The sequence below is a fragment of the Accipiter gentilis genome, chromosome 7 (genome assembly GCF_929443795.1).
Source record: "Accipiter gentilis chromosome 7, bAccGen1.1, whole genome shotgun sequence".
Classification (NCBI taxonomy): domain Eukaryota; kingdom Metazoa; phylum Chordata; class Aves; order Accipitriformes; family Accipitridae; genus Astur; species Astur gentilis.
Genome location: NC_064886.1, coordinates 11,135,008 through 11,161,455, shown reverse-complemented (window position 1 = coordinate 11,161,455; position 26,448 = coordinate 11,135,008). Strand labels below are relative to the sequence as shown.

General features: G+C 61.2%; 5 protein-coding genes across 6 annotated transcripts; 3 read left to right on the top strand and 2 right to left on the bottom strand.

The window, feature by feature from the left end:
* The first annotated feature begins 2,115 nt into the window (after window positions 1-2,115).
* On the top strand, window positions 2,116-6,976 carry TXNIP (thioredoxin interacting protein). The gene is made up of 8 exons (XM_049805917.1): window positions 2,116-2,599; window positions 3,641-3,713; window positions 3,820-3,967; window positions 4,312-4,414; window positions 4,588-4,844; window positions 4,952-5,108; window positions 5,282-5,430; window positions 5,577-6,976. Exons 1-8 carry the CDS (start codon window positions 2,350-2,352, stop codon window positions 5,610-5,612), a joined length of 1,173 nt encoding a protein of 390 aa, XP_049661874.1. The 5' UTR covers window positions 2,116-2,349; the 3' UTR covers window positions 5,613-6,976.
* A 5,836-nt stretch (window positions 6,977-12,812) lies between these two features.
* Window positions 12,813-15,239, bottom strand: POLR3GL (RNA polymerase III subunit GL). 2 transcript variants are annotated; one of them, XM_049805448.1, is made up of 8 exons: window positions 15,186-15,239; window positions 14,645-14,789; window positions 14,366-14,495; window positions 13,749-13,817; window positions 13,596-13,652; window positions 13,414-13,487; window positions 13,197-13,310; window positions 12,813-13,032 (listed from the first exon to the last, which is right to left on the bottom strand). In XM_049805448.1, exons 2-8 carry the CDS (start codon window positions 14,762-14,764, stop codon window positions 12,946-12,948), a joined length of 651 nt encoding a protein of 216 aa, XP_049661405.1. In that variant the 5' UTR covers window positions 14,765-14,789; window positions 15,186-15,239; the 3' UTR covers window positions 12,813-12,945. The 2 variants fall into 2 exon arrangements, with proteins under 2 accessions (XP_049661405.1, XP_049661406.1); XM_049805449.1 differs by lacking the exon at window positions 15,186-15,239 and having other exon boundaries at window positions 13,599-13,652; window positions 14,645-15,073.
* A 627-nt stretch (window positions 15,240-15,866) lies between these two features.
* ANKRD34A (ankyrin repeat domain 34A) lies at window positions 15,867-19,129 on the top strand. Its single transcript, XM_049805573.1, has 2 exons — window positions 15,867-16,266; window positions 17,088-19,129. The coding sequence occupies exon 2, from the start codon at window positions 17,151-17,153 to the stop codon at window positions 18,513-18,515; it is 1,365 nt and encodes a 454-aa protein (XP_049661530.1). The 5' UTR covers window positions 15,867-16,266; window positions 17,088-17,150; the 3' UTR covers window positions 18,516-19,129.
* Window positions 19,130-20,329: 1,200 nt separating this feature from the next.
* On the top strand, window positions 20,330-22,884 carry LOC126041111 (gonadotropin-releasing hormone II receptor-like). The gene is made up of 3 exons (XM_049806385.1): window positions 20,330-21,291; window positions 21,432-21,636; window positions 21,854-22,884. The coding sequence occupies exons 1-3, from the start codon at window positions 20,809-20,811 to the stop codon at window positions 22,345-22,347; spliced, it is 1,182 nt and encodes a 393-aa protein (XP_049662342.1). The 5' UTR covers window positions 20,330-20,808; the 3' UTR covers window positions 22,348-22,884.
* A 65-nt stretch (window positions 22,885-22,949) lies between these two features.
* Window positions 22,950-26,448, bottom strand: RBM8A (RNA binding motif protein 8A). The gene is made up of 6 exons (XM_049806386.1): window positions 26,363-26,448; window positions 25,981-26,040; window positions 25,644-25,721; window positions 25,185-25,321; window positions 24,797-24,933; window positions 22,950-23,501 (listed from the first exon to the last, which is right to left on the bottom strand). The coding sequence occupies exons 1-6, from the start codon at window positions 26,427-26,429 to the stop codon at window positions 23,456-23,458; spliced, it is 525 nt and encodes a 174-aa protein (XP_049662343.1). The 5' UTR covers window positions 26,430-26,448; the 3' UTR covers window positions 22,950-23,455.

The window sequence follows — 26,448 nt, the reverse complement described above, 5'->3', positions numbered from 1 at the left end:
AGAAATTTGGAGACGATTCAGGCTGTGGAACGTGCCTTGGATGGTATCTCTGGCAAACTCTTTGGCTTAGAACTCATTTGTGCTTTGACATTGTTGGAATGTATTTTACTGTCTGAGAGCAAGCAGCCATGGGCTGCGAGAGCCAGGCTGGATACGTCTTCCTTGGAAAGATGGGCACCAAAGGAAACTGGAGAGGGAGAGTGTAAACACAGCTCCTAAGGGAATGCTGGGCACAGATCCAGGACAGGGTCTTTGGGATCAAATATCCCATAGCTGGCAAGGCTGGAAAGAGAGCTCTCCTCATTTTGCCAAATTAGAACAAACCCACAATTCTTCACTAATCCGGCACCTTTTTTTCTAGCATGCAGCGGGAGACAATGGGGTGAGCTTGCTGGGACCAGAAGCGGCAGGAAAAAGGTGCAGTTCCTCCATTACGTACTTAATTGTGAAATAATTCTCTCACAGTAAGGAAATTCGTCCTGCAGTTTGGCAGGCAAACAGTTTATGCCCTACAGTTTATCTGGCCGGTTTATCGGTTTATACTAACAGGTGTGAATTAACTCTGGGGGAAGGAGAGGAGGGCAGAGAAAGAAAAGCACAGTGCGTGCCAGAAACGCATGGACAAACAAGCTCCAAAGGACAACGGAGGCAACTGCTAACAAAAACATATCCCTTTTCCTTGTTCGGGGTGGGGAGGTCTTGGAAGCCCCCATTTTCCATTCCTGCTTTGTTGGGTGGCTCCAAAAATATTGTTCTCCTGTTTCCTGCACTCCCTGTGTTTTCCTGAGCTGTAAAACCATTAATGGCTTTTAAAACCAAGGGCAAAATAAGCCCCTGCCTGTCAGGGAAGAATGTCTGCTCAGCAAAAATGATCTAGTAAGGAAAATTCGAGGGTTTCTCTGAGCCGAAAGCCTCCTGTGGGGGACAACACAACTCTCCCTGTTCCCAAAATCCCAGCTGGAAAACAGGGACAGGGGGCCTGCCCGGGCACAGTTTGTAGGAAGGATGTAGTTGTTTGCCCTCCCTTAGATCGAGGTAGACTTGTTGATGAAAAAAATCCCCCATTTTCTATGGTGAACAGCAAGAAACATCTAGATGTTGCCATCTTAAAAATAGACATTTGCCTCAGATTTTCTCATCAGCTACGTTCTGTGTTGTCCTCCCCCGTGCCCTCCCCCCCCCCAGCTTCAAGACACTGTCTCGAAGGATCCTGAAGCCCACGGGTGTGTGTGTGTGGGGGGGGGGTGTCACGCTTCCCTTTTAGTGATATGATGGCATGTTGAGAGAGCTGTTTCTGGGAAGGATGCATGGGAAGGCTCCCTGAAACATGGCAGGCAGGGAGGGGGTCCAGGTGTCCCATCAGGCAGCTGTGGAAAGCAGGCAAAGCTGGGGGAAATACCCCCCCATGACACCCCAGAAGGGTAGAGAGAAGCCCCCAAGGTCAGGCTTCGATCCCCTAACCCAAACCCATCCTTATTTACCTCAAATAAGGGGGGGGGGGGGGGGGCCGGGACGGGGGTACCATAGAAGGGGGCTGAGGAAACACTTCAGGTACCAGCTGAGGGGAGGTCGGGGGGGGCTGTGGAAATGCCCCCAGGCTGCCCTGGGCGGAGGGGACTGAGGAAGGGGGAAGAAAGCCTCCAGAAGGGTGAGGGGAGCACCAGAAAGCCTATCAAGCCGCTCCCAGTTCGCCCAGTACAGCAGAGCCCAGCCCAGGAGGTCCCACACAAGGCACAGCACCCACCCTAAGGGGGACTCTCCCCCTCCTTCATGCCTGAGAACATTACATCCTGTTCTCCGCTCGCCGTTGGCCACCGCCGCCGCTCGCCCTCTCTCCCCATTGGCCTGCCGGGCCGTCACTCCGTTCCCCCCCTCTCCCCCCCTCCTCTCCCTTGAACACGCTCGCCTCTCCTTCACACGCTGTCCACGCTCCGCACCCGGTGTTCTGATTGGACGGCGGGGCTGTAAACAAGGTGGCGGCGGCCAATGGGGGCGCTGATCACGCGAGCAGCACGCCTGGCCACGCGCCCTCGGCGTGGAGCTCCTGGCATCAACAGGCGCGGGCGGGGGGAGGGCGGGGAGGCGGAGTCTATAAAAGGCGGCGGCCGGTGGGGGCCGCTCTCAAAGCGTTGAGGGCTGCGGGGGGTGAGGATCGTCTGGTTTGTGGAGCAGCCCCGCTTATTTTCCCCCTCCCCGTCCTAAGCGCTAGGAGGCGAGGGCTTAGACGGCGCTTTTTGACTAAAATCGGCTTGTTTCAGGGTTGTTTTTTCCTCTTCAGGGGGAAAAAAACCCCCGCGGTTCTTGCCCTCGCTACTTTTTCAAGAGCTTTCCCCCACACTCACCTTAGCCATGGTGATGTTCAAGAAGGTGAAGGCCTTCATGATGGCCTTCAGCGAGCCAGAGAAGGTCTACTGCAGTGGGGAGAAAGTGGCCGGGCGCGTGTTGGTGGAGGTGGCCGAGGTCACTCGCGTCAGCGCCGTCAGGGTGCTGGCCTGTGGGGTGGCCAAGGTCAACTGGGCCAAGGGCCCCCAGCAGTGCAAGCAGGAGATGGAGTACCTGCGCTTCGAGGATGTTCTCACCCTGGAGGAGCAGCCCACTGGTGAGGATTCGGGGCTGGGAGAAGGGAGTTGGGGGGCAAAAGGTGGTGGGGAGAAAAGGGCTAGAAAGCTGGCCATTGACCGGCAGCTTTTCTTGGTGGTTGGCCTCTGATGAGGCTGGAGCAAGTCTCTTGGTCGCGTCCCCTTGGGGGACGCGTCGAGCAGGCTAGTTCTGCAGCGAGGAGTCGCGGTGTTGCGCTGGTGTTGGGGATTCTCACAGAGACGGAAGTGGTATTGGATGTTGGCTGAGTCTTGGGGGGAGTGAGCAAATTGATTGAAGTCTGTGAACAAGCAGAGGACAGCAGGGCTTGGTTAAAGTCAAGTTCAAAGTTTGAAAGGCGGGGGACGAGCTGCCTGATGGAGCATCCAGAAGCCGTTGGGTGTTGGTGTGGCTCGCAGAACAGGCAGTGATGGTGTATGCCTGCGGGGAGCGAGTACTGGCATTGGCCTCGACTGGGTGTCAGGGCAGCAGGAGGTGCTGGTGCTGTGCCTGGGACGGGTGGTGGTCGGGGGATGGAAAGTGCAGATCTCACTTGAGACCGAGGGGTCTCACCTGATCTTTTCTCCTGGGCATGGAGAACTCCCTTCAGCAGCTGCCTTGTTTGGCTGGCTCCAGGAAAGACAAGAGAGAGGGACGTGGCAAAGTGTCCAGGGTGATAACCGGGGTGACGTGAAGTCTTGGAGATAGAGAAGAGGGGAGAGAAGTGGGTACTGGATACTCCCACAGAGTGGAAGCAGGGTGTGGTGAGGAGAGGTAACAGGGACTGAAGTGCATCAGGACACAGTGTTCTGGCTTCACAGGAGGATGTTGAAAGAAGAAGTGAAATTAAATGAGCAGCGCTTCGCTGCTTCGAGAAGACACGGGGATCTTGGGCTGTTCTTGGGGGACAGGTGTAGGCGGCTCTTACCAAACAGCTAATGCGGCTCAAGCACATGCAGCGCTTGGCTTCATCACCACCTGTGTAAGCAGAACAGAGGATAATGTTTAAGAACAAACCCATGGAGCTTCAACTAATGTTTCCCTTCGTCTTTTCCTTTCTAAGATGAGGACGGCTCTGTAATCCTGAGACCTGGGAACAAATACGAGTACAAATTTGGATTCGAGCTTCCCCAGGGGTAAGTACAAGACAAACGATGCCTCTGAAAAGAAAAGTGAAGATGGATCGCTACGGGAAGTTCTGCTCTTGCCTCAGATGTGTCTAACAACTGTGTCTTTCCACAGGCCTCTGGGTACCACCTTCAAGGGAAAGTATGGCTGCGTGGATTATTGGGTGAAGGCCTTCCTGGAGCGCCCGTCCTTTCCCACTCAGGAGATAAAGAAGCGCTTCGAGGTTATGGATCCTGTTGACGTGAACACCCCAGAATTGCTGGTAAGTGCTGCTTTACTCCAAGAGGCGTGGGTGTCAGCAGGTAGCTAGGAGGGCGAAAAGCCCTTGGATAGGGTCAGTCTGACCTCTGTCATTAAGACTCTCCTAATAGGTTTTATTGCTGAGCGTGGATTAAATACTTAGTTCTTAGCAAGTCCTAGTTAGTTCTAGAAATCTACACTGAGGCAGATAAAGTGAGGCGCTTGTTCTGCTTTCACTTAGCTTCAAGACACTCGAACCTCATGGGGAACTTGAAGCTGTAGTTGCAAAAATAAGAGGAAGGAAGGGAGAGTGGGATGGGAACAGTGGGCAGGTCTCACCTAGGTAACAATCATGTTTCTCTGCAGTCCCCAGTTGCTGCCAAGAAAGAGAAGAAGGTGTCTTGTATGTTCATTCCTGATGGACGTGTGTCAGTCAGCGCTCAAATCGACAGGAAAGGATTTTGTGAAGGTAAGAGCCTGTCCTCATAGACTAGGGGAGAAAGAGGGCGGGGGGGTAGGGTGGGTGGGGCGAGCTGTACCTGAGCAGCGGGGGAACATCGGGGATGTTAAACAGCTAAAAGGGGCATCCCACAAGAAAAAAGCTCCAACCTTCCTAAATGCCAAACACCATTTCCTTCTCAGGTGATGAGATCTGCATCAACGCCGACTTCGAGAACACTTGCTCCCGCATTGTGGTGCCCAAAGCAGCCATCATTGCCAAGCACACTTACCTGGCCAACGGGCAGACCAAGGTCTTCACCCAAAAACTCTCCTGTGTCCGAGGAAACCACATCATCTCGGGCATGTCCGAGTCCTGGCGGGGCAAGACCATCCGCGTCAAGAAGCTCAAACCATCCATCTTGGGCTGCAACATCCTGCGTGTGGAGTATTTCTTGCAGGTGAGTGGTTTGGATTGCTGTTCCTCTTCCTTGCTTCACTAGTGGGATAAACTTCATCCCTTCTTGGTTCCCAGCGTCCCTTAAAACTCTGGTTCTTGCTCTCGCAGATCTACGTCAGTGTCCCAGGCTCCAAGAAGATCATCTTGGAGCTGCCCCTTGTCATCGGCAGCCGCTCGGGCATCGGTAGCCGCAGCTCCAGCATGGCTAGTCAGACCAGCTCCGAAATGAGCTGGGTGGATTTGAACCTCCCTGATGCTCCAGAAGGTGAGGATAATGCAGTTGACTGTGAGGGGGTCCTTGGTGGGCACCACTGCGACAGCCCCACCCCCCCACCCCCCAAGTTTAGGAGGGGCTAAAAGGGGGTTGCGGTGCAGTGGGGTGTAGCGGGAGAACACAGGTGATCTCAGAATACTCACCGGTTCCTCCGTCCCTCGCAGCGCCCCCATGCTACCTGGACATCGTTCCTGAAGACCACCGCCTGGAGAGCCCCACCACACCACTCCTGGATGATCCCGACAGCTTTGACAGCCCCATTTTCATGTACGCTCCGGAGTTCAAGTTCATGCCACCACCCACCTACACAGAGGTGAGATGCAGTGCTGGCATGGTGGGGAGGATCTCTCCTGGGGGCCTGAACCCTGGGTGGGGGTGGCAGGATAGATGAGACGGCTCTGCAGAAACATTGGGGTGGGGTTTTTGGCTCGGGATTAAAATTGCTTCCCTCCTCCTCAGGTGGACCCCTGCATCGCGAATGACAATGTGCAGTGAGTGCCGAGTCAAAGGTTGTTAACTCTCCTGCTTTTTCTGGACTCGCAATCCGCTGTGGACACCTTGCAGCAGCACGGACCTCGGCTTGAAGAGCCCCGCTGCAGGACGAGCGGCCGCTCGCACGGCAGATGCGGCTCCCGGCGAGGCTCTGCTCGGCGAGTGTGGCCGAGGTGATGAAGTGTATGAGTCTTTGTGTCCCCTCATGTGCCAGCTGTACCGAGAAACCCCGGTGTGGCTCAGGGGTGCTTTGGGACCTTCCTTACAGCCAAAGTCTTCCGAAAAAACCAAACCCAAACTACCAAGGTGCTTATGTGAAAACGGGCAGGAGAATCTTGAGGTGGAGCAGGGGAGGTGGAAAGGCCTCACACACCTCCCTCACAAACCCTTAGGAGAGGCAGATTCCAGCCTAAAAAGACTTAAAGACATTCGTGTCCAAAATTGCCATCATGATGCCTTCAATCCCCTATGCCGTCCCCAGGGACGGATGCAACCTGTTCGTACGTGTCAGTTCCGTGTCCGAGAACGCACCCGTGTGTGCAAAGATTGTAATGAAACTCATTTCTCTGGTAGTGGGTGGGGTTGTTGCTAGTGAGCTCTAAATGCCTTCAATCTCTGAGCTGCCCTGCCTCTGCTCGAGTGCTCCCTTGCTCCGCATTCAGCCGTGTGCAGCAGCTCTGTCCAGCCTCTTCGGGAAAGCACTGGTCCAGCTGGGAGAAGCTGACCTAGTGTGAGGAGCACTGCCGCAGGTCGTAGTCCAGCTCCTAGTCTGAGACACCCCGCTCCATGTCGGAGTCTGTTTGCGTTCTGTGATTCTGTAATGTTGATTTTGAGTCTGTACTTTCCCAGCCTGTGGAAGCTGGTGTTCCCATGGGATGGGAGGAATGGCTTGACCGCACAGATTTCTGTCGGTAACCCCTGGTCGCTGCTTCCTGGTCCCGCTGGTCCCGGCAGGACTGCAGAAGCTGACGGGATCCCGTGGGACACAGGAGCGAGGGTTCCTCCTGTCCCAGTGGAATTCCTTCTCCCGTTCCTTCTCGGCTGTCAATACCCAAGCTGTCCCTGACCAAAAGCTTCAACAAACCCCAGCCTTGGGTGATGGCTGGGGGGAATGGGGGCTGATATCAGCAGAACCGAACCCCGTTCCAGATGGGGGCTGGCTCTTCCTGGTGCCTTGGGTTCACTTGGAAAGAGAGAATCTTCAATCCTGCTGGCTGCTTTTGTTAAAGATGCTGACAAACTCCTTTTGTACTGTTTTGTATTGGGATTTGGGGGGGAAGGAGGGGGAAAAGGGAAAAGTTTGTTTTGTACTGTTGATGCTTGACATGCCCCTGGGGGGTGTCATCTTAATAAAGAGAGACCTGAGATGGTGGCTTAGCCTCTTGGATGGTGGCTGGTGGGGAAGGTGGGATGAAGTCCCCACAGCTGTGAGGTCATTTTGGGGGTGGCAGTGCCCTGGAGAGGGGATGGGTGTGCTTGTCCCCAAGGAGCTGGTGCTGGGGTGGGAGGGGACACAAATCATGATGGTACACATCCACTGGACCCCTTCCCACCACAAAGCTGGGTGCTTTCACAGCTGCCTCCTTTGGATGCTGGCTCTCGTTAACCTAGCAGCTGCTGATTGCCCTGCCACCTCCCTCCAGCTGCAGCGCAGCCACCAGAGTAGGTGTTTTTTGGATGCTGGTCACCAAAATTTAAGCTGTGCTCCTGGGATGTGGCAGTTGCCACTGAGAGGAGGGTTTTTTTCCCCCATGTTTTCAGACGCAGCCAGCAAAACACCTGCGACCTGGGCTAGGCAGAGCTTTCCCAAGTCTATTTCTGTGGCATCACTGGGACCAGCCAAGGTGGGAGCAGACCTCGCTGCCAGCCCACATCCTGGCACTGTGCTGGGGTAGGCGCTGGCTCTCCAGGGCTCCTGATCGCTCCAGAGTGAGAAACCAAAATCTGGCAGGGGAGGAAATGCAGCACTTGGGGAGCAGGATCAGCACCCGAAAGGGGAAACTGAAGCACGCTGAGTAGGACCTCGGCACCTTCCTCAGCTTCCCATTGCCACCAGAGTTGTCGCGGCAATATCCCACCCTCCTCCAGCCCTATTTTGGGGGGATGTAGGTGAAAGTTAATGGCAACGGGCCAGGGGGTTGATGCTACCTGCGTCCACCAGCTGTATCGAGGAACGGGACCCTAGAGAGGAAAACAGCCCTGACCTTGGCCAAGAGCTCTGCTCCCTCACCCCTCACCGACTTGGCAGCCGGCGCCGGCACCCAGCCGCTCACCCCAAGCAGTGATGGGGCTCCCAGTCCTCTCTGTCTGCACCCACATACAAATCCACCGTGCTTCAGTTTCCCCGTCCTGCCAGAGCCACTGATGCCTCGTCCAACCTCACCGGGAGCCCTTTACCCCCCCCCCGCCTGGCCTTATCTCCCCGCTGCCGGCATGGCACGGCACCGGCTCTGCACGTAGAGAGGCCTTATCACCAGGAAGCCAGCATCTCTGGCCATGCCAGGCCAGCTCAGTTTGTCCGGCCGCATGCCCCAGCCCGCACCTTTGGACCTAGCGAGCCCAACCCTGACTCCCCACAGGGTGAGCAGAATCCCCGTACGAGCCCTGCCACCGGTGACACCGGTGAAGGGACGCAATGCCGTGGCAGGTTTATCCCCACTCTCATCCATTTACTCCAACCACTACATTTCCCCCCGCCGCCACCCTTATCCCAGCTCTGTCCCGGGAAAGTTACCACGTCCCCAACCCAGCGCCATCAATGTCCTCCATGACCACGCAAACACCACGGCTTGGCCCGGTGATCCTCCATCCCCCCCTTTGGCGCAGGCCACCCCAGATACTCCCATGGGTGCCAGGACCTCCCCCACACCCACATCCACAGGAGGGAACCCTCCAGGCACCCATTGCTCCAGTTCCCCCTCCATGCCTCAGTTTCCCTTCCCAGGGGCATGCGCCAAGGCGCGGGGGCCCAACCGCCATCCCCGTGCCCAGCTGGCACCGTCCCCGGCGTGCCCGGGCTGCCGTCCAAGCGGGCGAAGGGTCAGCCCCACTCCAGGCCAAGTATGGGCAGAAAGAGCCGAGCCTGGGGGGGGCTACAGCCAGCTGCTGGGGGCTACGGCCAGCCAGTGGGGGACCTGGCGGGCAGCCCGGCGCCAGACTCTGCAAACACTCATCCCTCGGCAGCAGTGGGGTGCAGCCCCACCCCGTTCACCCCAGCCCGGGTCCTGATTTGCCCACCCTACCTTGGGAGCAGCCGCCCCGGAGACCCTACAATAACAACCCCCGCCACTAAAAGGCCTGGCAGGGAACAGGACCCCCACCCCATCATCCCCCGCCCTTTCCCGGGGTGGCTGCACCCCACACCCACCCTCCCACACCCCACTTTACAGCCTCAATTAAACAAATGAGCGCCATAAAACACCCCCCGTCCCCCCCGATCAGCGGTCACAGCAGCTCGGACTTTGTGCTGGAGCAGCTTGGGAGCGTCCTCGCCAGCCCAGCACCACGGGGCTGCGGCCTGACCCCCCCCCTCAGCCTTCCCCCCTGGGTATTTTCAGCCCGCTGCCTGTTTTTGCCTGGTTTTCTTCTTCCTCCCTGCCTGGGGCGGGGGGTGGTGTGTGTGTTATTTCCAGCAAGCTGGGGAAGCAGCAGCTGCAGCTAAATTGGGCCAAAAATGGATTTCTGGGAAAAAAAGGGGGGATTTAAGGTGTTGCCCCCACTCTCGACTTCCTGGGAGGGGTGTGATGGTGTCTCTGCCCCCAGAGCCACCCCCGTATCTGGGTTCTGCTCCTCTGGTTCACCCATGTGTCCACCTGTCCTTGCATGAAGCCACGTGTCCATGTGTCCGTCCCCACCCACCCCCCCCCAGCAGGATCCAGCCCCAGGTGGGGTGGGGTGGGGGGGATGAGGGGGGACTGGGGGTGTTGCTACCACCCATGGCAGTGAGATCCCACCAGCCCCAGGGGGAAGCAGGAGGAGGAATGGAGGAGTTGAGAGTTGCAGGGTCCCAGCTGGGAGGCCAAGATAGTGGACGACCCCGTGGAGTGGGGACCCTCCCAGTGCAATGCCTTCCCCCTCTCAGTGCCATGTCCGTGTCCCCCCCACCCCAGTGCCGTGCTCCCCCCCGAGCCATGCCCCAGCCCCAGCCCTGGTGGGATGCCGGCCGCCCCACGGTGCTGGGTCCTGGCATAGGGCCTGTCCTGGCTCCGGCCCTGCTTCCCAGCTGCTCCCAACTTAGCCAAAGGTCCCGGGACAAGCCACAGCATCTGGGGCACTGGGAAGGGAAGGGGGTGGGTAGGATTGGGATGGGGGGGGGCATTGGGGAGCAGCGAGCACCCCCAGCGGTTGCGACAGAGATGTCCCCAAAAGGGATGTGGGGCACCTGGGATCGGAGCGTCGTGCAACTTTTGGCACAACTCGGTCCTCCCCATCCTCACGAACGCACCCTTGCTGCCCACACCCCTGCCTGCACTCCTGCCCTCATGGGTGCTTCTCCTGGGTGCAGCAGCTCTGTGGTTTTCCAGATCTGCTCGTCTGCAGCAGGATGGGGGCCTTGGTGACAGCTCCCCCCCCAGATCCCCTCATCCTCCAGCAGCTTTGCTGGAGATCGTTCTCTCTTTTGGGGTGTGGGGGGTGCTGGGCTGGGGGTGCCCCTGGTGGGGGCAGGGAAGGCAAAGCCTGGAGTGAAACAGCCCCATCTCACTCAGGGGGCAGTGGGACACCCCCCCACACATGCCAGCAGGTCCCCCCTCCCCACACTGGCTCCCGGCGGGACATCGGGTGCAGGTTGGGGCTCTGGCCCCCCCAATGACACTTCGTGGGGCACAGCGGGGAGCCAGGCCATGACCCGACCCCACTAGGGCTGGGGGGACAACCTGGATGGGGGGGACACACAACACAATGATGACACTCAGGACACCTCAGCCCTCCCCAAACACTCTAAAACCCCCAGGATTGAACCATGGGTTGCCCCAACCCCGGGGGGACCCCAAAACCAGCCCCCTCATGGGGCCTCTGTGCCCGCCTCCCGGCGTGGGGGGTAAAAATAACCGCAGCAGCAATGGCTGGCGCAGGGCAGTGAGCACGAGGAGGCCCACGCGCCGTTCACGTGCACCACGCCAGGGAGGAAGAGGCCCCACGGTGCTGGGGAAACCGAGGCATGAAACCAGCCGGTGGCTGTGGGGGTGGAGGAGCACCCCCCCCAGCTCTTTTTTTCCTAGGGGATTTGGGCCAGGTCCCACAACCCCACACTGAAATCCCCGCGGCTCTTCCCAGTCCTAGATTCCCCTTTCCAGCTTGTCTTATTCCTGGGGGCGGCGGGGGGGGCAGATCCTTCCCTGGGGTGGGGTCCTGCTGCTGCCCCCCCCCCCCCCCTCCCCGTGCAGGATTATTGCCTTGCCCCATGGGAGCACTGGGGGCTGCAGCTGGGAAATCACCACCTCCTGGAGTCCTGTGATGGCCCAGCCACCCTTGGGGACACCTCTGCTTTTGCGGGGGGGAGGGGCAGGACGAGGCAGGGATGCAACCGAAACCAAACAAGTGTTGGATTTGCTGACCTACTGCTTTTGTTTGGGTTTGGGTTTGGTTTTGTTTTTTTTTTTATTACCCAGGAATTGAAAAACAACCATAAACAGGAACCCTGCCCTGGGGTGGGGGAAGGGGGGGAGGCGGCGCTTCCCCATCACATTAGGTTCACACGAGTGGCCCCCACCCCAGCTCTGCCTTGTCCCCTCCGGCTGCACAAAACACCTTTCCCCCCAAAAAAAACCCTTTCCCCCCCCCCCCCCCCAGTGCCGCCCTGGGCACTGCTGGTGCATGCGATGAGTTTGGCAGGGCTCAGCCCAGCACTCTGAATCATCCCCAACTGGGGGGTTCAGGGGAACCCACGAGACATTCAGGGGTTGGCAGGGGGAGGGGGGAGGTTCAAACCCTGCTGCCCCTCCCCGCCCTGGGAAGGCACAAACTTTCCCCCACCGGGATGGAGCGGGGGCCTGACCCTGCACCCTGTGTTGCTGGAGCCCAGCACCACAGGGGTTAATCCAGGCTGGGAAAACCCCAAGGGGGGTATTTCCCCCCCCCCCCAGCTGCTGCCACAGCCCAAGGGGGAACAGGGGGAACAGGAACACGGCTCCGCTGTGTCCCCTGACTCCAGGAGCTGGGGATTTGTACCCCCCCACCCCATCCCTGTCCCCCCCACCAGGTGCCACGTGCCCACCCCGCACATGGCCGGGGTGGGGGGGGGTACCCGAGCGTGAACCGATGGGGTGCTGGGGCGGAAAACCGGGTGCCGCCGGGCACCTCTCCCACTCTGGCGAAGCCAGGAGCCGGCCCTGCACGTGTGTGGGGTGAAGAGCTGGGGGGGGGGGGGGGGAGGCACCCCTAAACAGCTGCTCCCTGCACCCATGGGTGCACCCAGCGCCCCACCCCTAGGGCAGGAACACACACACACACACACACCCCGCTCACAACCCTACGGTAACAAACCTTATGTCCCCCTGGGTGGGAACAGCCCAGCAAGTTGGGGGGGGGAACAGCTTGGGAACCCCATTATCCACACACACCCCCCCTCCAAAATCCCACGTGGGGTTTGAGGCCACAGGGCAAGATGAACTGGAAATACAGAAATCAACTTTAATCCACCCAAAATGATTAAAAAACCACAAATGTTAAAAAGCTGCTGCAAAAGCGGGGGAGCGCCAGGGGGAGTTTGGGGGGGACCCCACATCACCCCTAAAACTGCCTTCAAAATGAATGATCCCACCCACTGCTGGCGTGGGGACAAGGCTGGGGGGTTGTCCTTCCCCCCCACCCCGACCCCTCCCACCACAGTGGCGACCCCCCCCCAAGTCGGGGGGGAGTGGTAGCGGGGTGTCCTCATGTCCCATCTGTGGGTCGTGTGTGTCACCTCCCCCCGAAGCTGCCAGCACCCTGGGGTGCCCCAACCTTGGGTTGTGTGTCCCCCCCCCCCCCCCGCCCCGTCCCTGGAGCACAAGTGCCACCTGCAGGCTGGAGGGGGCTGGTGACAGGGGAACCCCATGTCCCGGGGATGGAGGCGGGGGGGGGGGGGGGGGGCTGGTGACAGGGGATCCCAGCATCCCGGGGCGGGGCTGGTGACAGGGGACCCTGATGTCCCAGGGAGGGGGGGGAGGCTGGTGATGGGAGACCCCCATGTCCTGGGGGGGGTGGGGGCTGATAACAGGGGATGCCAGTGTCCCAGGGGGGGCTGGTGAAAGGGGACCCCGATGTCCTGGGGGTGGGGGGCTGGTGATGGGGGATCCTGGCATCCGGGGGGGGGGGGGGCTGGTGACAGGGGACCCCGATGTCCTGGGGGGGGAGCTCAGTAGACCGCCTCATCCATGTTGTCATCGCTGTCGGCACCGAAGTCCTCCCCGTTGTCGAAGTAGGACATGATGTAGTCAGTCTCCTTGGGGGGTGGACAGACACAACACAGGGTGGGCGTCAGGGTGCCACCTGAGCCCCCCCATCCCCACCCTGGCCCCACCAGGGCCATCCCACGGCCAGGACAGCTGCACCCATCACCCCAACTGGGGGCCCACTAGGATGCATCATGTGTCCCCCCCACCGCACCTCTTCATGCTCCTCTTCATCATACTCCTCTTCCTCTTCTTCCTTCCCTTCTTCTTCCTCCTCCTTCTCCTCTTCCTCCTCCGACGTCACCTCCTCCTCCTTCTTCTCCAGGCTCTGGAGGTTTGGGGAGCCCCCACAGCATTAACCAGGGGGGGACACTAAAATCCAGCCAGGCCACCCCAGTAAGGACACCCCCCCCGCCCTTTGGCCTCATTACCTCCAGCTTCTTAATGGTCTCCTCCTTGTCGAGCGCAACCCGCTGCTTGCACTTGGGAATGAGGATGGTGGTCCCTGCATGGGGCAGAGGGTAGTGTTAACCCCCTCTCTGGGGTGGGGGGGCAGAATCCGGCCCCACAGCAGGGACAAGAAGGGGGGGACGAGGTGGGGGGACACACTCACTGCCTTTCCGCAGCCGCCGCACCCGGATCTTCAGCTCTCGCGGCAGCCGCCTCCAGTCTGTGGGGCAGAGCGAGGGGCTGGATCAGCCCCCCCCCCCCCCCCCCCCCGCCCTGAGCCCCCCTGGCTCCCCCTGTCCCACCCCCCCCCCCCCACCTGGGTTCCAGTCGATGGCGCTGTCGACGGGGCTGGAGATCTGGTACTTGTCCGAGTAGCGCTCAATATCTGGGGGGGCCCAACATGGGGGGTGTCAGTGCATTGGGGGGGAGCAGCACTGGGGGGGGTCTGGGCAGGAACACCCAAGGCTGAGAGGCAGCCCAGTTGGAAACAGCTGCGATGGGGCCTGCGACAGCAGGGCTGGGGGGCCACAACAGCGGAGCTGGGGGTTGGGGAGATCACAATGCAGCGGGGCTGGCGGGCCATGGGGCTGGGGGGTGTCACAACACAGTGGGGCTGGGGGTCATGGGGCAGCAGGGTTGGGGGGTCATAACAGTGGGGCCGGGGGCCATGGGGATCACAATGCAGCGGGGCTAGGGGAGGTCACAACAGTGGGGCTGGAGGCTGTGGGGGTCGCAGTGCAGTGGGGCTTGGGGGCAGTCGAGCTGATGTGCCCCACAGTAGCAGGCTGGGTGCCGTGGGGCAGGCACCGTCCCCCCCGCCATTCCCTCCCCATCCCTCTCCCCTCCCATGCTCAAAGAGGGGGTGCAGGAGGATGGGGACACACACACACACACACACCCACACACCAGCCCCCCCCCTTTACCCCTCTCTACCTCTCCGGGGTGCCCCAGGTTTGATGAAGTAGGGGAGGTTCTTCATGGCGCCCCGCAGCTCCTGCTTCAGTGCCAGCATGTACTCCCCCTCCTCCCCACCCGGCAGCGGGGCCGCCCGGTGCTCCAGGGGCTGGGGGGGGGGGGGACGACGACACACATGTGCAGTGAGTGTGTCAGTGCTCAGCCAAGCTCAGCTCCCCTTGGGGGGGGGGGGGGGAACCCCCCACGACACCAGGGATGGGGGGGACAGAACTCCCCCCCCCCCCTTTAAAGACTTACCGGGAAGAGGGGGGAGGGCTGGAGAGTTGGGGGGGGCAGCGCATCCCCTTTCCCGATGCCCACCGCCTCCACGTTGAAGGTCATCTGCCCGCGACCCCGGCCCCGGCCTCGGCCCGCCATGGCTGGGGGGGCCGGGGGGAGGGCGCTGGGGGAGGGAACATGGGACAGAGGGGGTGTGGGGATAAATGGGGGGCATGGTGCAGCCCCCTCCCTTGTTTTGGAGTGGGGCAGCCCCCCTGTGCTGGGGAGGGTTTAGGGGACACCCCAGGGATGAGTGGGGCAGCGGAGATGTGGGGCAGGGCCCCGGGCGAGGCCCAGGGAGCTGGGGGGGGGGGGGGGGGGGCAGGCCCCCCCGGGACACGGGACACACACGGAGCAGCCCCCCCGAGACACGCGTGGACACAAGGCAGCCCCCCCCACCCCCAGGACACGGGGGCGACACGGGGCAGCCCACCCAACCTCCGGTGTCGTGTGTGTTCCCCCCCCCTCCCCCCATCCCAGTCCCTCCCGGTGCCCCCCCCAGCCTGGGCCCGGTACTCACACCGCGCATGCGCAGCCACTTCACGTGCGTCCGGGGCGGGCGCCGCGTTGATTTGCTCGCGGCGGAGCCAGTCAGAGGGGAGGGGGGCGAGGGGCGGGGCGGGGCGGAGGGAAGGAATAGATGAATGAAGGAATGAGTGAATGAATGAATGGGGCGGGAAAATGGGTCGGGGGATCGGTACCGGGGGGGGAATGGGGAGACGGAAGAGCGGGGAAACGGGGGGTGCAGGGGCTCCCCGGCCCCGCCTCTCTGCCGTGGGGCATCTCAGTCCCCCAGAACTGTGGCCCCGCTGCCCCATGGCCCCCGACATGGCTCTGCTGTGACCCCCTGCCCCATGGCCCCTAGCCCCACTGTGTTATAGCCCCCAGTGCTGCTGCCCCATAGCCTCCAGCCCTGCTGTGTTGTGACCCACAGCCCTGCTGCCCCCTGGCCCCCAGCCCTGCTGCGTTCTGAACAGCCCCAGGCCCACTGCACTGTCATCCCTCAGCCCTGCTGCCCCATGGCCCCACTGTATTCTGTCCCCCAGCCCGGCTGCCTTGTGACCCCCCAGGCACGCTACTCTGTGACCCCCATCCCCAATGTGTTGTGACCCCCCAGTCCTGCTGCATTCTGACCCACCCAGTCCCACTGCCTTGTGACCCCCCAGCCCTGCTGCACTGTGATCCCCCCAGGCCCGGTGCACTGTAACTCCCAGCCCTGATGTGTTGTGACCCCCAGCCCTGCTGCCCCATGGCCCCCAGCCCCACTGCCTTGTGACCCCCCAGCCATGCTGCCTCAGGCCCTATGGCCACTCTCTCCCTCGCACCCCCGCGCAGGCAGCTCGCCGCAGCAGGTTCGTTGCCGGCTGCGCCGCCGGGTGATTCATCCCTCTCCAGCCCTCCCCGCGCCAGCAGCTGCCAAAAATAGCGATGCAGGGGGGGGGAAACCCTCCAAATAACCTCCCCTGCCTTCCCCCCCCCTCCCCGCTACGCCGGCGGCAGGCCGGGATGGCGGCCACTGAACAATGTCCCCGACACCTCCATCCCCGGGGCATCTGGGACCAGGACCCGTCGCCAGGGGATACCACCCTCCAGTTACCATGGTAACAGAAGAAGGGATGGAGGGATGGGGGAGAGAGGGGCTGGGGTGGGGGGGTCCCCTTTCTGGGGTGTCCCCCCTACCCGGGGAGGGGGGGTGCAGCCCCAAGCATCAGGCCCAGGCTCGGTGGCAGTTGGCGTCTTGCTGGGGGGGGGGGGGGGGGAGGCAGCCACCAGCCAGGCTGGTGAACTGGGGGGGGAATGGGAGAGTTGGTGGTTTCTCCCCCATTTTCTTGGCTGGTCAGAGAGCGGAGGAGCAGGATGAGCTGCGGTCACCATGGGAACCGTGCAGGCAGGGATGCAGGAGGGGATGGGGGTACCGGCAGGGATGCAGGGGGGATGCAGGATGAGATGGGGGGTACAGGCAGGAATGGGGGTACAGGCAGGGGATGCAAAAGGGTTACAGGAAGGGGATACGGGCAGGGGATACGGGCAGGGGGTACAGGCAGGGGGATGAGGACTACAATGAGGGAGTGCACGACAGGGATTTGGGGGAGTACGGGAGGGGATAGAGGCCGGGGGGAAAGATGGGGTACGGGCGGATCCAGGAAGGGGGATGGGGATGCAGGAGGGGGCAACAGGCAGCGGGACAGGGATGTGGCAGGGCGACACAGGCAGGGGTTGGCGCAGGCAGGTGGGCACAGCCCAGAGGCAGCAGCAGAGGGGGCCAGGGGACCCGGTACCACGGGCTGTGCTGCCATGGCTGGTAGCATCCACGAGAAGCATCCCCTCAAGGGACGCAGCTGGGGAAACTGAGGCAGGGAGCTGGGACTGCCCCATCGTGAGGGTTGGGGGGGGCTTCAACATGCGCCGTGTCCCCTTGCAGTGAGTGGGCAACACTCCCGGACCAGCACACCCATCCGCCATCCCAGCTGCCGTAAGTGCCGCGATGCCCAGCCCCGTCCGCCGCCCTCCTGGTGCCGGCGGGCCACCCGGTTTAACCATGTTACCAGCAGATGGTTCGGCACTGCTGCGAGCTGTGGCACAGGGCAAATTTCGTCTCACCCGGCTCTTGTTGGAAGGAGGAGCCTACATCAACGAGGGCAACGCCGCCGGGCAAACGCCGTTGATGGCCGCGTGCCGGGCTGGCTACGCTGACCCGCTGGAGCAGCCCCGTATGGTGAGGTACCTCCTGGAAAATGGCGCCGATCCCAACATCCCCGATAAGACGGGCAAGACGGCATTGATGCATGCCTGCGCTGAACGCGCCGGCCCGGCGGTAGCCGCCGTTTTGTTGGCTCACGGTGCTGATCCCAGCGCCCGCGATTATGCTGGAGCCTCTGCTTTGGTTTACGCCATTAACCGGGGGGACCGGGAGACACTGCAGGTGCTGTTGGATGCCTGCAAAGCTCGAGGGAAGGAGGTGATCATCATCACCACCGACACCTCGCCCTCGGGTACCAAAACCACCCGGCAATACCTAAACTCGCCCCCTTCGCCTGGGCTGGAGGAGAAACGCTCACCGGCGCTTTGCATGTCGCCCTCTGACATCGAGGTGCGGACGGCGGCTTCGCCGGCCGGCAGTGAGAAAGAAGAAGAGAGGGACGTCTTCTGCTTCCCTCCGCCACCACCACCGGCACCGGTCACCGCCGTACCGGAGCCATCCCGTGGCCGGGGGCGGCCGCTGAAGCGCCTCAATTCGGAGCCCTGGGGGTTGGTGGCCCCGGGGACGGAGGGAACATGGGGACCCCCTGAGCGTTTGGTGGCGGGGATGGAGGGGCTGAGCCTGGGCGGCCGCCCGCGGCGCCACAGTGTGGAGGGCCGGGAGGCAGCGGGGCTACTGGGGGCCGCCTGGGCCGAACGGGTGCCCCCCACTTGCCCGCAGCCACTGGCACGCCGGAACACGGCCCCTGAAACGGTGCGGGTCAAACCACCTCGCCGGGACCCCCCTGAAATGGAGGGGTGTCCCTGGGCTGGCTCGCCGCCTCCATCACCGGGCCGAGGCCGGCACTGTGCCGCATCGGCCGTGCCGCTGCCAGCTGCCGAGTCCCCACCGGGTGCCCGCCGACGCCCACCTGGTTTGCTGGAGCGTCGTGGCTCTGGCACCCTCTTGCTGGAGCCCTTGGCTCCGGGGAGGGCTGGCTTCTTGCCCCCTCTGCACCCTGGCCCACACCCCCCCGGCCCCCGTGGCCCCCCGGCCCCCGGCTCACCCAAGGGACGCCGCAAGCTGCTGCGCCGACACTCAATGCAGACAGAGGAGATGCGGCAGCTGGCCAACTTCCAGACCAGCATGGCCCCGGAGCCAGGCAGTTAGGGATCCCCCCATGTCCCCCCACAACCTGGAGCAGCACCCGGACACCTGGGTCCTGCTCCCAGCATCCTCACGGACCCCCCTGTGAAGGGAGGACCCTGGGCAGTCGCTCTGTCCCTGCCCAGCTGCTCTTGTGCCAGTGTGGGGCCTCCTCAAGCAGGTGGTGGCAACATTCACTCTGAACCCTACTGATGACTGCAGGCACATGACAATTCTTCCTTTGCTGCTGTTGACAGAAACTTTGCACGACCACAAATTCCTTCAGGAGCTGGCGTTCCCCCTGCCCCCATCTCCCCTGCATCTTCCTCCTGCTCCCTCCTCATCCTCCCAGCAGTGCTTTTCCCTATGGACCTCATCAGCAGCCACCAACTGCCCAACCTGCCCCACGTTTGGGGGTCCCCACATCCCCACCGGTGCCAGGCACTGCTTGGGGCTGTGTGCTGTGAGCAATAACAGCTGCCAGACCCTCCATGTCTCTGGATGGTCCCTCCCCAGGGGAGATCCCCCCCAGTTTTGGGGTGCAGGGTCCAAGCGACAGGGGTACCAGGGTGGGAGTGGGCAGGGGGTGGGGCACACGCTGTCAGCATCCCGGTGAATAAAGGCCCCAGCACAGCTCAGCCCGTCTCCAAGTGTTGGGGGGCTGAGGGGGGCCGCTGGGCCTGGTCTTGAGCACATCTGGGCACACCTGGGTGGATGAGGACTGGCAAAGCTGGACACCAGCATATCTGGGTGCCAGCACATCTGGGCAAGGGGGTGCATGGGGACTGGCACATTTAGGTGCCATCATACCTGGGTGCTAGCACATCTGGGCACCAGCACATCTGGGCCAGGGGACCCTGATGGCTCTTGCTGGCAGAGCAGGGGGGCCCGGAGCCGAGGTGTGGCCATGGGAGGGGGCAGTCCAGCCCCCACAGGACACCATGCTGTCCCCCCATGGGGACACAGTGGGAGGGTCCCAGTGGGTGGGCGCAGGCTCAGCCCTGGTGCTGCTGGGGGAGCACCATCCCCAGTGGGAGAGGTGAGGGTGCTGGCAGGGCCCCCCCACGGGGTGGGAGGGCACTGCAGGCCCTGCAGCATTGTGCCAGGGGGGGTGTGGGGAGCCCGTGGCCTCCCGGCGAGGCCGAGGCTGGCCCTGTGCCGCAGCGGGAGGTTGGGCTGTGCCGGGTGCTGGCAGCACCGGCTGCGGCAAGCGTGGCTGGGCAGCACTGCAGAGCGGTACCGCACCGGAGGGGCTGCCGGGGCTTGGGGACACTGCCGGGGCTTGGGGACAACGCCACGGGGTACTGCTGGGGCTAGGGACACTGCCGGGGCTTGGGGACAATGCCACGGGGCACTGCTGGGGCTTGGGGACACTGCCAGGACTTGGGGACAACGCCATGGGGCACTGCTGGGGCTTCGGGACACTGCTGGGGGGGCATTGCAAGCTCCGGTGGTGGGGAATGCTGAGGGCTGAGTTGGGGGGCACTGCCAGGGCTCGGGGGGACACTGTAGGGGCTTGGGGCACTGGCTGGGGTGCTGCTGGGAGGGGCACTGCTGAGGATGGGGTGGAGGATGCTGCCACAGGACACGGCTGGGGACAGGGGCAGCACCCATGGGACAGCTGGGCCCTCCCTCCATCTGTGTGTGTGTGTTGTGTCCCCCTCCCCCCCCTTCCTCACCCACCGAGAGCTCGGCCCAGCTAAAAACACCCTGCGGGAGGAGGAGGAGGTAGCTGGGGGGTCCGGGCACAAGGATGTGGCTCCAGCATGGATGCAAGGACAGGGAGCAGGGCCAGCCATGGGACAACCCCCCCCCCATCCCCTTCTCTTCAGCCTCAGTGATAAGAGGGATTTTCTAACCCCCACAGTGTTATTCCCTGGGAGAGCAGGAGGAAGGAGGAGGAAGGCCACCCCAGGCTGGCCAGGGGACACCGACAGGGGGTGATGCTGAGGGACACCAGTGACCAGCCTCGTCCTGCTGGGTGCTGAGAGGTCCTGGGGGTGAGCTGCACCCCCAGCTGCTCCCAGAGCTAGGAGGGTCCTCAGGGAGTGGGGGGGACGAGGCTGCTGTCCCCAGCCTGGGACCAGACTCCTTTATGCACCACACCCCTGCCTCGGAAACAAGAGGGGACCCGGGCAGGCGCCATCGCTCTGGGTCCCCCCTGGGCTGAGACCTGACCAAACTCGGCGCAGAGGAGCAGGACCCCACCAGGAGAATCGGGGCAAACCCGAAACATGCTCAGCGTCACCACATCCTGCTGGGGGGACAAGCCCAAGCGGGTCCCCGGGCTCCCACCCCCACAGCAGCCACCGCCGGCATGAACGTCACTGGGACAGCGGGGAACTGGAGCTGCGCTGGCAAGGAGCCCGTCCTGCTGCCCACCTTCTCCACCGCGGCCAAGGTGCGAGTGGCTGTCACGTGCCTCCTCTTTCTCTCTTCGGCTTGCTGCAACGGTGCCGTGCTCTGGTCAGCCGCCCGGGCACCGCGGCGGCGTCCACCCCGCGTCCGCGTCCTGATGGCCAACCTGGCGGTGGCCGATCTGCTGGTGACAGTGGTGGTGATGCCATTGGATGCCGCCTGGAACGTCACCGTGCAGTGGTACGGAGGGGATGCGGCGTGCCGGGTGCTCATGTTCCTCAAGTTGGCTGCCATGTACGCCTCGGCCTTTGTCACCGTCGTCATCGCCTTGGACCGTCACGCCGCCATCGTCAACCCATTGGCGGTGGGCTGCGCCGAGAGGAGGAACAAGGCGATGCTGTGTGCGGCGTGGGTGCTCAGTGCTGTGCTGGCTCTGCCCCAGGTGGGCGAACCCCAGCCCTGAGGTACAGGGAGGGGACACCTCAGAGGGGATGCCACCCACCACCTCGGGTGAGGTGGGATCATGACGATGACAATGGTGGGAGGGAGGAAGGATGCTAACGGCCCCGTGGCCCCTTGCAGGCGTTTATCTTCCGCACGGTGAGCCGGTTGCAGCCCCGCCGTTTTGTGCAGTGTGCGACGGTGGGCAGCTTCAGGGCACACTGGCAGGAGACGCTCTACAACATGTTCACCTTCACCTGCCTCTTCCTCCTGCCTCTGCTCGTCATGGTGCTCTGCTACGGCCGCATCCTTGCCGCCATCTCGGGCAGGATGAAGGACACCCGTGGTGAGAGCACGGGCCGGGGCCATGCCATTCCTCCACCCTTTCTCCATCGCCGCTTGGTTCTTCTCTTCCTTTTTCACCTCCTGATGCTCCTGCTGGGGTCCAGCCCCCAACTTGGGCCCCTTCTTCCCTGCTCATTAACCCACTGCTCTTAATTAACCCCTGGGCAACACGTTCCTCCTCTCTCCTTCCTACCTCTCGCTCCATTCCCCCCTCGCAGTCTCCTCCCAGGAGATCCAGCTCCGTCGATCCTACGACAACATCCCCCGGGCCAGGATGCGCACACTCAAGATGTCCATCGTCATCGTCCTGACCTTCATTGTCTGCTGGACACCCTACTACCTCCTGGGCCTCTGGTACTGGTTCTCCCCCGAGATGCTGACCCGGGAGAAGGTGCCACCATCTCTCAGCCACATCCTCTTCCTCTTCGGCCTCTTCAATACATGCCTGGATCCACTCATCTACGGGCTCTTCACGGTGCATTTCCGCAGGGAGATGTGGCGCACTTGCCGCTGCAGCCGCCACCGGCACAAGCAGGTTGCCTCCGCCCTCAGCGGTTCCTTCCGCGTCTCCACCACGGCCGTGCCAGCCAGGAGAGCCGGCAACAGCCTGGGGGGATCTGGAAAGCACAAGCTGGAGGTGATGGCGGATGCAGCTCTGCCAGGACGGAGGTGCGAGCTGTGCCAGAGGAGGACAGTGGAGAGCTTCATGTGATGGGGAGGCCAGGCTGGACCCGTGGCAGAGCAAGGAGAATCCCCCAAAAGCGGGCTGGGGGGAGACACAAGAGGTCTGTGCCACCACAAAGACATTCAACAATAAACTTTGATTATTTTCTCAGCAGGACCCTGTCTTTGGGCCAAGGGATGGTTTAACCAGAGCCTGCACTGTGGCATCACCGGCATGTTTCTGTGCCAGGCAGGGTTGAATGGCACCACCAACGTGTGAGGAGCAATAAGCCAGAAGCCAGGCACCCGTGTCAGGCAGAAAGCAAAATCTGGAGCAGAAATTCCTTTAAAAGATGCTGCCGTGGCTCCTTGGGGAAAAAAACCCCACCCAAAACCAAAACTAATTTAAAATGTGCCCCTTCTGTGCACTGCGGGCACAGGGAGAATTCAACACTCCCAGAGCCTGCCGATCTGACGGAGAACAGCGCACGGTGCAATAAAGCTGTCGCTTGTAAATGCTACTTTAAGGAAAAATGGCTTTTTCAATTAGTAAGGTGTTCTACTGCCAGCCCCAAGATCAACAGCCAGTGACATCAACTGATTTTAGGCAAATCTAAAAGTAGCAGAGGCATGAAAGGAACTGGGGCTCAGTTACAGCTTCTCAGAATGTTTAATTAAGAACAAATAATGAGAGGACAATTTTACACAAAATCGGAGTTATTTAAAAGGCTGAGTTCACTCGCAAACATAAAGTCAAGAGAATAAACCCCTCAGGAGATGTAAGGAACGTTTGCCTGGGGTATAGAAAACAACTTCTCTCTAAAAGAAGAGTGACCAAGATGCCAGGTCACTCACAGGCGTAACAAAATGCTTAAAAACATCATAGTTTGGTACATAACTGGGTTCAGGGGCTGTATTCACCACAAACACAAGTGAAAATAACCTCCAGAAACCTCAGATGTTTGCTTCTTCACTCAAGTTTTCTTGTATGAAAACAATAAAATCTTGTAAGAAGCAAACCTGCTGAAGCAATGAACTGTTTTACTCCTCCAGCTGTTTCTCAAATGCCACGTCTCCAACATACAAATTCCCCCCGGTTCCCACCACCCAGTTCCCCCAGTTTGGACTTGGAACGCACAGGTAGAAATGAGGATCCATCATCGGCGTCTCCTGTCCGGACTCCTGCTCCGTCGGCGCCCACCCCTGGAACAGAGTGGGCAGAGAGTGTCAGGGGTGGTTTATTGGCATTTCCAGCCCACACCATGATTTCACTCTCTCTAATCTAGTGGCTTTCTACAGTGGAGTGGTGTCATCAGTGGACAACTGATGTCATCTACCCAGACTTCTGTAGGGCCCTGTATATGGTCTACGTCTACGTCGGAGAGATCTGGGTGTGGTGGATGGACAGGTAGGTGGACAAGGAGTTGCCTGGATGGCCACGTCTGAAGAGTTACAGTCAATGGCTCAATGTCCCAGCAGAAACCAGCAATGAGCGGTGTCCCTCAGGGGTTCATACTGGGACTATAATAACTTCATCGGTGGCATGGATAGGGGAATCAACCGCACCCTCAGGGAGGGTGGGCAGCTGATACATGGCTGAGGGAGGATGGGATGGCATCCAGAAGGACCTGGACAGGCTGGAGGAGTGGGCTGGTGTGAAGCTCCTGAGTGTCATGCGCCTGGGTGGGGGGGGCAGTTCCCAGTACCAGCACAGACTGGGGGATGGATGGGTTGGGGGCAGCCCTGTGGAGAAAGACCTGGGGGTACAGGTGGGTGACAAATGGGACCTGAGTCAGCAATGTGCACTGGCAGCCCAGCGAGCCAACTGTTTCCTGGGCTGCATCACCAGCAGCATGGCCAGCAGGCTGAGGGAGGGAATTCTGCCCCTCTGCTCCACTCTGGTGAGACACCCCTGGAGCTCTGCACCCAGCTTGGGGATCCTCAGTGCAGGAAAGACATGGAGCTGTCAGAGCAGGTCTGGAGGGGGGACACAAAAATGATGCGAGGGCTGGAACACCTCTATGTAGAGAGGCTGAGAGAGTTGGAAGAAGAGAAGGCGCCAGGGAGACCTCACTGTGGCCTTTCAATATAGAAAAGGGCTTATAAGAAAGATGGAGAGACTTTTTACAAGGGCCTGTAGTGACAGGACAAGGGGCAGCAGTTTTAAACTGGAAAAGGGTAAGTTTAAACTGGACATAAGGAAAAAATTTTTATGGCAAGGGTGGTGAGGCACTAGCACAGCATGCCCAGAGAGGTGGTCAATGCCCCATCATTGAGGACATTCGAGGTCTGGTTGGACTGGACTCTGAGCAACCTGATCAAGTGGGAGATGTCCCTGCCATGGTCTAGATGGACTTTCAAAGGTCCCTCCCAACCCAAACCCTTCTGTGATTCACCCCAGCACAGGTTCCAGAGTTTTCTTGACCAGGCAAATAAGCCAGTCCCCAGCACACCAAAGTCTCGCTCACTCGCTGGCACACCTGCAGCTCGGCCCTTACCTTCTCTTTCCTTTTGGGGGCCCTCTCACGAAGCACCAATCCACGCTGATGGGCTGCCCCATCAGCTCCTGGCCATTCAGCCCCTCCATGGCCGCCTGTGCCTCTTTATAGGTTTCATACTCGACCAGAGTATATCCCTAGGGAGTGGGAGGGAGGGAGCATGAGCCACAGCAGATCCTGGCAGAGGAGGAGCCCAGTGAAGCACCAGACATGGGAATAATCCTTCCCTGTGTCCCCCAGAGCCAGGGAAGGGGAAGCACAAGCGTGCGTGGCAGCCAGCTACTGCCACACGGACAATCTCAAATGCCCCGTAAGCCAAGGTGAAGGTGGCGAAGCAGCCGAGAGGTTCAAGGGGCAAGCACAGTCCATACGGACCACCCCTGCCTACCTTCAGGTAGCCTGTCCGTCTGTCGAGGTTCAGGTGGATGTTTTTTATCTCGCCGTACTCTGCGAATTTGTCATGGATGTCTTCTTCTGTCGCCTCCTCATGAACCCCCGTGACAAAGAGAATCCAACCCTCCACCGCTGTGGTGTGAAAGGGGTAAGAGTTATGCCAAGTACAGGGCATGCTCCCACATCACCTGGGGGGGTCTCAGGGAATGGGTCCCCACCAAAAGCTGCAGTAAAGCACAGCACAAGCCATATGTGGGTGGGGAGATGCAGCCTCGGAAACCAGGGCTGTTGGCTTAGCCTGACATAAATCCTGGCAAGGTGGGGAAGGGCTCTATCCCAGCCAGGTCTGAACCCCGATACGAAGCTGAAGACCCCCACGTTCTCCCACCATCTCCCTTCCTTCTGGTAAAGCGCCTGTGGTGAGTGCAGGGAAGGTGCCTCCCATGATACTCACACCTCTGCGGGCCCGGCTCATCGCCATCCTGCTCCACGCTGTCGTAGTCCTCACGCACACGGGCCCGCGAGCCCTCCTCTGGGCGCAGCGAAGCGGGGAGAAAGAGAAATGGGTGACCAGTGCCATCACTCAGGAGGACAACAGGGCCAGACAACCACAAACCCGTTTAAAACTCCCCAAAAGCACAAAGATGGGGGCAGGGGGGTGTTTACACCAGACCGCGCTCTCCGAGCGACTCCAGGGCAAGGGTTTAACCCAAAACAGGAGACTGAGGCCCGGAGCGGTGCGGGACACCCCGGAGCCCGACGCAGGACAGACCGCAACGGGTGCGCCTCACCTGAGCCGAAGCCTCGGCCCTTCCGCTTCTTGGCTTTCTCCTTCAGCTTGTGGATGCTCTCTGCGGGCAAAAGGGGAGCAGGTCGGAACCGGGGAGGGGACCCAGACCACGGCCCCGGGCGCGGCTCGTCCCCCCCGGGCTAGGCTCGGTACTGCGGCTTGTGGGGAGAGGGGGGGAGAACTGGACCAGGACTTGGGGGTCGGGAGGGGGAGGACGACGACACAGGAGCAGGGGTGACAGGGACGCGGCTGGGAGCTCGGCCCCGGGCGGGAGGAGGCGGGACACCCGGGCGGGCCGGAGGCGACGAGGCGGCGGACCGGAACCGGGTCAGGCCGGACGGCGAGGCCGGGCCGTCAGGGGACAGTCCCAACACCGCCCTCACCGTCGCCATCCTCGTCCATGGCGAAGTCTTCGCCTCCCGCCTCATGTAGGTCCAGTACGTCCGCCATCTTGCCACTCTCGCTGCCG